The sequence below is a fragment of the Saccostrea cucullata genome, unplaced genomic scaffold (genome assembly GCF_032062105.1).
Source record: "Saccostrea cucullata isolate Sc308-1 unplaced genomic scaffold, CSIRO_AGI_Scuc_v1 ctg14674, whole genome shotgun sequence".
In the NCBI taxonomy this organism is placed as follows: Eukaryota; Metazoa; Mollusca; class Bivalvia; order Ostreida; family Ostreidae; genus Saccostrea; species Saccostrea cuccullata.
The window spans coordinates 10,415-19,312 of record NW_026924988.1 but is presented as its reverse complement, the minus strand read 5'-3'; the positions used below and the strand labels follow the sequence as shown (position 1 = coordinate 19,312).

General features: G+C 35.1%; 1 protein-coding gene across 1 annotated transcript; it reads right to left on the bottom strand.

The window, feature by feature from the left end:
• Positions 1-952: 952 nt before the first annotated feature.
• LOC134267767 (uncharacterized) lies at positions 953-2,363 on the bottom strand. Its single transcript, XM_062749976.1, has 3 exons — positions 2,273-2,363; positions 1,997-2,043; positions 953-1,662 (listed from the first exon to the last, which is right to left on the bottom strand). The coding sequence occupies exons 1-3, from the start codon at positions 2,293-2,295 to the stop codon at positions 1,022-1,024; spliced, it is 711 nt and encodes a 236-aa protein (XP_062605960.1). The 5' UTR covers positions 2,296-2,363; the 3' UTR covers positions 953-1,021.
• Positions 2,364-8,898: the final 6,535 nt, after the last annotated feature.

The following is an 8,898-nucleotide window of genomic DNA, read 5'->3' as shown; positions in this document are numbered from 1 at the left end:
TATTGTAATGCTTCTTTTATTCACTAGTATTGCAATTGAATGAATAAATAGATAAAAAATAAATTAAGGAAATATAACTGACTTTGTTTCCTAATCATTTTCGGGTGCATGATATGCATGACATGCAGGGAATTGATACAGATCTATGGTGTTCCGTTTAAATCTAATTCTGCAGAGGTTACTAGTGACCAGAAACAGAACATACAAAGACAAACACATGTTTTTTGCATATTTAATTGATCATAATTATGTAATTTGTGCATCTCATTTGAATTCCCAGCATAGCTATAGGTATAGTTCTAGTTACCCGATGAGTACAATATCTCTTTACAGATGCCTGGAAAAACAGGTGTTAAATGCACCAATTGTCTATAAAAAGGGAAATTTATTTATAAAAGAACTCACACGTTTGGACGATGGGTATCAAACTATTAATACACTTTTATAAAAGTAAGAATAAGTATAACAAGTTGAATCGGAGAGACAGTAACGACTTATTTTTGTAGCGAAAAGCAAGAGCCCCGAACTAGTCTTATGCAGGTTTTCTCTTTAGTCATGAGGTATGGTTTAAATAAATGAAGGATATGGAGATAACAACAGTATTCACGCTCATAACACAATACAAAATTGGAGCAGAGCAAACACGGACCTCCAAAACATCAGAGGTGGGATCAGGTGCACCATAAATAATAATTTCTTATATAAAATTGCATTAAGGAAAGTTCGGCAGCTTTTGGTGAGGGAAATCCAAATACCAGTAGCTGCAGTTCTGCTGCAAATGTGCATATAGTGTACATAGAATTTTGCCTAGAGGCACGTCTCCAGAACTTTGCCATTTCTCAATCTGTACTCGCTTTTTCTCACTCGTTGTGAGATATATCGTGAATGTGGCAATAAATAATTACTACTCCAGCAACTATCACAGCAGTAAATTTTATGTATTAGTAAGTAAGTACTTAAAAAAAATTTAATTGTCATTTGAAGTAAATAATTACAAAAGTTTCATTTAAAAAATTATCTATCATTTTAAAATCTCATGGCTTCTCATACATTGTACTTCTTTCATATCAAATCCATATACTTCATCAATATCTTTCACATTACTGCTTTTTCCAACTTCCATTTGTAATTCATCCGAAGCAAAATCAAGAGCATTTTCTTGTTTGTCTTCTCTTTTGTTTCTATTATACTTAACGGAACTATATGGCCGTTGTTGTTGCAAACTATCCGGTCCCAATGCTTTTGAATCTGAGCCCAATTCTTGTAAATTCGCATTCGTAGTATCTGGTACACTGCACATGTTTTCCGCAGCATTGAAATTTTGGTATAGGTTTAGTTCATCCAAGTTTTCATTTATTAAATTCCGTGAAGCATCGGGTGACGTGCTAGATACTTTACAGAGATCTGATCGCTTTTGACTATCCGTTCTTTTGTTATGGCAATATCCATCTTTTTGTGGTGTTTGGAGGCTTGACAAATGAAGCTCCGTATTTTTTACCATCCTCTCAGACCTACTTTGACTGGAGTTACATGCAGAATTGTCATCATTAAGTTGACAAGAGATGAAAGATGGCGCTAATATTTGGTTTCTTTCCTTAGATATTCTCGAGTCGCCCAAGCCATTTTCATTTTGTTGCTGTTTTGGAGTAAAAACCATGTCATCTGAAAGTGAAAAGAAAGGAGAAAATATTATCATTGCCAGACAAACTCCAGGTGTTATCTATCTTTTGTGGCCAGGGTAACCATTTGCAACCAAATGTAGCATTCTATTTAATATAATACTTTGATACGAAAATACCTGTATGAGAAAAATATATACTTTTTGCAGATACATTCCAGGAGATAAACGTTGGTTTGGATAACAAAAAAAAATTGTTAAGCAGTGATTACTGTTGCTACGTCCTATCATGCTTTAAGATAACAATTTTCTCGAAAAACTTAATTGAAAGTATATTTTTTTTACATTTGAATAAAATTTCTGCATGGAATTCTTTACCTGTTAAGTTTCCATCTTTCTTTTCAATGCAGTGTCTTCTTCTCTGCCTAAATAAACATTAATTTCAGACAAGGAAAATTGTTTCTTGAGATAAGTTTTTCAAAAAGTAAATGTTCGTAAGCCTAATTCACTATCGAAATATATCATTCGAAAAGTGAGTCATTTACACTGTTAAGTTGATTGTAAATGACTTAATATAAGATAAAACTATTGATTTTATGATTTCTTTACAATAATTTTTTTTACATACATGTACAGATGAAAAGCATAGCCTACCATTTGTACAGAATAATTAACATAATCCATATCCCAGAAGAAACACCTATAGAACCGGCTGCTGTTAAAACTAAATGGTGCGTTTGAAGTTCTTTTGTGCCTATGATCTCTTTACCTTATTAAGAAAAAGAAAGAGGCTAATGACATAATCAAAGGAATTACATGTAGGTCATCGGTCTCGCCACAGTAAAATTAAATGTAAAACACTGTTGTTTCCTCTGTTGTTAACTCTGGGCTTTAGATTTCAATCTCCAAAGCTACACATTATGTTTAACAACAGCTCGCATTGCCAATTATCCTTGAAATACATCAGCAGTCTCGTTTGAAGTCATCATTTCGTAAGGTTTATGGCCGATACAATGACCTTGTTAGCAAATAAAATTTATCTTTGCGTCAAATGCTGACTGACGTTTTTCATACTAATTGTTAGTCCATTATTTATACACTGATTTCACGACAGATTTTTCCATTATTTCTCGATCATGACAAGGAGCACACGGCGGGTGTGACCGGTCAGCAAGCGATGCTCACTCCTCCATGGCACCTGATCCCACCTCTGGTGTTTTGGAGGTCCGTATTTGCTCTGCTCCTGTTTTTTATTGTTTATTGGACGTTTGATCTTGGATACTGTTCGCAATCTTCATATGTTTAATCTTCACTGGACTAAACGCATGGCTAAATAAAGACATGATTTAGCACTTCCTTATAAATTTATGCAATTGTTAGTTAACTTTTTAACACTGAATACTTTAAACCACTTCTCTAAGTCTATTATAGCAGGATGCCAAACAACATACTGTTACAGTAATAGTATAAGAATGGAATGCAATATGTTAGAAAAAGTGTTTGAAAATCAATACAATATATCTTCTATACATTGTTTTGAGGAATCGTATTTATATTTCTTGTGTGAAATAGGGAAGATACATTTGAGCGAGAAATAATTTTAGCGATTGAATGATGCATAGAACGATAGCAGTAAAAAATGCAAAGAAGTGTCATTGAAAGTCAATTTCACCAAACAAAGCCAAAATTGAATTCATCGTTACACTTTTGTACTAATACGGTACGAATCGAAAAGTATTATAATTGTTAAAATATTTGTTAATTAAGGTCTTCCGTCTTAACGGAAGACCATATAGCGATTCTATTGTTTCTTCTTATTATTATTAAGGTCTTTCGTCTTCACGGAAGACCTTATAGTGATTCTACTGTTTCTTATTATTATTAAGGTCTTCCGTCTTCACGGAAGACCTTATAGTGATTCTACTGTTTCTTCTTCTTCTTATTATTATTATTATTATTTTTCCGCCCATCTAATTTTGTGCACGCGATTTCTCAAAGACTACTGGATGGATTTTTTTGGAATTTAGGGAAGCAATGTGTTATTATCTGAAGTTATTTTATCCGAGACATTTTTTGAAGATTCGCTTCCGGTGCCAAGTTACGGGACATTTCCTGATTTTAAAATGACATTTTGTCCACGGATTATCTCAAGAACAGTAAAAGATATCAAAATGAAACTGTCAGGGATGATAGATCGTCGTAATTACTATCCAGGACGCAACTTTTCGTTCGTCGTCAGTACTTCCTGTTGTTACCAGATGCGAATTTATAAAGTCGATTTTTCTAACTTTTTTGTTTTTCAATATTTTTGAAGTATTTTAAGCTTGGGTAATAGAGACCTTTCCAATGATGCTTACTATATAATCTGTTTGAATATTGACAAATCCAAAGTCTAGATATTAACATTCAAAAATCTGAAGCGGGTCCAAAATGGCGGCTGTCTCCGTAGACTCCGCCATTTCGCGAGTAGGGGTTTATGGAGGCAGCTGAGCGTTTGATTAAACGATTCTGCCATAAGGATACATGAAATGTAAAACAACTACTTCGACTCTCACGTAGTAGTGAAATGTCTGGAGGAGTTACCTCCCGTTACTTCTTTATATTATAATAGATAATCAATGTTAATATTGTAATTAATTGGTCAATTGACAAAAGAATTATACAAGTATTATTGATAAATGATGTTCTGTTAGAAAATAATAATAGTGTTGCCAAAAAAAAAGGCAGTCTGTTGTATTTTATCAATATGATATCTGATAACTTATGATCATTGATTAAGTTGAGGTACAAGAGGGCAGTACAGCCAACTGGCGTGTGTCTTCACTTTGATACAGAAACCAATTGGTGTAACGATCAAAATCGGATTGTGCAAAGTTACCGTAGTCAGTGACTAGTTAAAATATAGCTGTGTGACGTTAGCTATAGGTTTGTCATTAGGACAGAGAAGCTCTTACAAAGTTAAACTAGATGCTGTCATGAGACAGTAATACCCGCACTAAGGTGTTTGCCTCTAAATACACAATCCTACGGGCGGCTTACCAAGGAAAAAGTCAAAATAATTCTATATAATTCAGGCACGTAGCATCGTTTTTGAAAGTGGGGGGGGGGGGGGGCAACCTGAGAAAATTTTTTTTACTAACCTAAAAAAATTAACAAGGAAAAAAAATGAAATGGGGGGGGGGTGGGGGTGGGGGGGTGGTGGCCACTTTTTTTTCAAGGCAAAATTACTTTCACTTCCAATTTTTCCCATATTTCCTTGCAATGTATATACTGTGGTTAAAAGTGGGGGGAGGGGGCAACCATCTTTTTAATGGACATTTTCTTATAGTACAGGTAATGTTGGGGAAAAAAAGGGGGCAGCCCCCCCCCCCCCCCCGTTGGGTATGAAATTCAATTCAATTCAATTTCTTTATTGATTCACCAAACATGTTGGCATACAACCATGTTACATATAAAAGACAAGTAATAAAATACATACATGCAAGTGTATGGATCAGTGAAGTCAACCATGCAGAGTATCCCTGTGACCTATAACTCAGAACCTCTTATATTTATTTTACATGCTTAATTCATTATATACCAGTTTGAATTCTATTAATAATGTAAATTAGATTTTGATAAATGTTTTGCTCATATTAGGACCTTTTTAAATTTACTAATCCCCCCCCCCCCCCCTCTCGACACCACAATCACACAGTACATACTTTTGGGAATAGGCTAGATGGAACAGTTTTGTTAAAACAGTGTTTGTTATGAATTAATTTAAAATTTGTTCTTGACATGTAAATTCTACATCACATCACGTTGCGTCACCCATTATCATATTTTTAGATTAAACTCCATTCGGTACACCTCGGCCGATTCCCACTTCATCTGATAAGGTGACGGAATCGACGGCACGGAGGTTTTCCGAATGGAATATCATTATAACATGCTGCAGAATGGTGTGCTTTGGATTAATTCATTTTGTGTTATAATTGGATTTATATTTCATGAAGTTTACAGGACCTATGGAGGTCGGTAAGTACAAGTTTAAGTATAGTGGGGGTAAAATAAACCCAAACGATTAGGTTAAAGTTCAAAAAGGGTCAAAGATCATCCCATGCCACACTAGACGAATTTCATATTGTGAAGTTATCTCCCCTTGTCGATGTGACATTCAGTTACTGCCAATACTGGTGCGGATCCAGAATTTTTTTCGGGATTAGGGAGGGGGGTTCACATCTCAGTCAAAATATTCATGCCTAGAATTTCCTGACAAGCAGGAGAAAAAAATCATACACAGAAAACAAATAAACAAAAAAAACCAATGTTTTCTTAGTTAGGGGGAGGATGTCCAAAATCATTTTTTATTTGCTTCAGTATATAGTCTTGTTTAAATAACAAAGGAAATTCCAGGGGGGGGGGGTTCCAATCTCCCTACCCACTCCCTATCCCTGAAATAACAATCTATTTTGTGATTCCAATTAAATAGTATATTTTTTTCCATTTGACTAATTATGTACATATTTTGTTTCTTGTGTTTATATTATGTCTGTATATTTGTCTGCAGAAATTATAACCTTGCCCATAAGTTTTAAGTGGGATGGGCTATACAATTGGCTTCCACATTTTATAGGTTTATTTCTTGTGACAATTAAGACCTTTTATTTGGGTACCATTAATTTTTACCTCTGATCACTTGACCTAGAATACACATTTTTACAAGAAAAATACCCAACTTTAAACTTGGCCTAAATTTTGATCAGTAGGTGCTAGGGCTTTCATGCTTAACATGTGTATTCATTGTGAACTGTCAACAGGTATAAATATGTTTGACCTTGACCGTAGAGTTTGAACCACTTAAAAAATTAACCTTGGCAATTAACTTTTGAAGAGGAAGTACTAGGGATTACTCATTTCACATGTGCATTCCTTGTGACAAGACTTTTTTCTGATACCAACAATTGAACCTTTTGACCTTGACCTTTGAGTTTGACATATATTTGAGAAACTTCAACCTTCGCCATAGGCTACCAGACAGGGACATCAGTGTTTCACAAACACATCTTGTCTTCATTATTATTTGGTGGTGTCTCCATATGACGGAAAAATTCCAATGAGATATGTATTCACAACAAACAAACAAATTAATAAAGAAAATATAAAACATGAATATGTTGGTCATGCATATCTCTGCATGAAAAAAAACCCAGCTTTTCAAGTACTGCAACCATATTGTAACCCTTTCAAAACACTCATTTGAGCTTTTCTGGTTTCCTTGTCATATAACGTCTGTTGTGACATGTTGTCCATCTGTTTGTCTGAAAACTTTTTACATTTTTAACTTTTCTAGAACCACTGGTCCAATTTTACCCATGCAATTCATATAGAAATATGTACATTTGTATGTCAGACTGTTCTTCTGTCTGAATAAAATTAACCTTGGTTATCACGGTCATATCTACTGAATGAGAAGAGACAAGGCATTCATATTAAACTTATGTACTAGTATTTACCTGTGAGAATGGCATGGTTTTTTTTTTACATATGACCTAGAAGTTTGACCTACTTGCAAAAAAATTAAATTGTTATAAATTTATCATTTTGAAAGAGAAAAGTTAGGGCATTCATATTATAATGCATGTATATTATTACCTGTGATAAGATCTTTCCAAATGAATCATGACTTTTACTCTGTGACCTTGACCTTGAAGCCTAACCTACTTTTCAAAAATGTTGCATTTGCTTATAACTTTTGATTGAGATGAGATATGACTCTCACATTTGACATTTGTACATTAATCACTCATAAAAATTCAAGATGTTTCCCAGCTTGCAATGTTTTTTTACTCTTTAACGTTAATGTTTTACATAATTTTCAAGATATTTAACTCTCCTAAAAGATGATTAGGCTTCTGAGTAACATTAAGGAGGACTTCAGGAAAGACAGGACTTTTTGCACAAAAAATGTAATTTTCCACCCCCATTTGACCTCCCAGGGCAATATCAAAATTCCAAAACCTTGCTGCACATCTACATGACACTACCAACCATCTCCCTAAAGATGATTAGGCTACTGTGTAAAATGTAAGAGAATTTCAGGGAAGACGGGGCTTTTTGCATAAAACCGTCATTTTTTTACCCCTATTTGACCCCCCGGGGCAAAATCAAAATTCCGAAACCTTACTGCACATCTACATGACACCACCAACCATCGCCCAAAAGATGATTAGCCTACTGTGTAAAATGTAAGAGGAGTTCAGGGAAGACGGGGCTTTTTGCATAAAAAACGTCATTTTTCGACCCCCATTTGACCCCCCGGGGCAAAATCAAAATTCCAAAACCTTACTGCACATCTACATGACACCACCAACCATCGCCCAAAAGATGATTAGCCTACTGTGTAAAATGTAAGAGGAGTTCAGGGAAGACGAGGCTTTTTGCATAAAAAACGTCATTTTTCGACCCCCATTTGACCCCCCAAGGCAAAATCAAAATTCCGAAACCTTACTGCACATCTACATGACACCACCAACCATCTCCCAAAAGATGATTAGCCTACTGTGTAAAATGTAAGAGGAGTTTAGGGAAGAAAAGTGTGACAGACGGACGGACGGACGGACGGACATGAGTAACAACAATATACCCGAACTTTCTTTAGAAAGTGCGGGTATAATCATACTGTGTAAGTATATTGTAGCCACTTGGCTAGAGTTATATAGGCAACTTGGTAAGCAGTAAGACACCAGGCAGGTGTTAAAGGGCTAAATCACGAGGCACCAGGCAGGTGGCTGTTGACTTATATAGTCAGTTGTATAGTGAGGCAATTGTCATATGGCACTAGGCAGGTGCTGGTATTAACTGAAGATATATAATTGTACAAAGCACTTAGGTCATTTGATTTAAAGACACCAGGCAGGTGTCATCATAATTATTATCTGTATATTTTGCATTCAATCATACCCCCAGTAAAACTCGGTAATCCGAGCACGGACCTACTGACCGCTCAGGTCCGACACGTTACAGTAGTACGTTGCAATTGAGTGTCAATCTTAAAACTTAATATCCGTTTCACTGCTTTAGTGTAACTGGGCTAGATACGATATGTAATGTGTATACTGTGTTACATTTACTTTCTTAACGTCGAAATAAAATAAAGGCGCTAAGAATGTTTTATTTTTAAAATTTAATTGAAGCTATCATACCTATTTAAGGTGGCTCATTACATCCACAGTTTATTTTAGATTTCATTACAGCACCACTTATTATGTAGATGTCAAATATCCAGAACGAGGTAT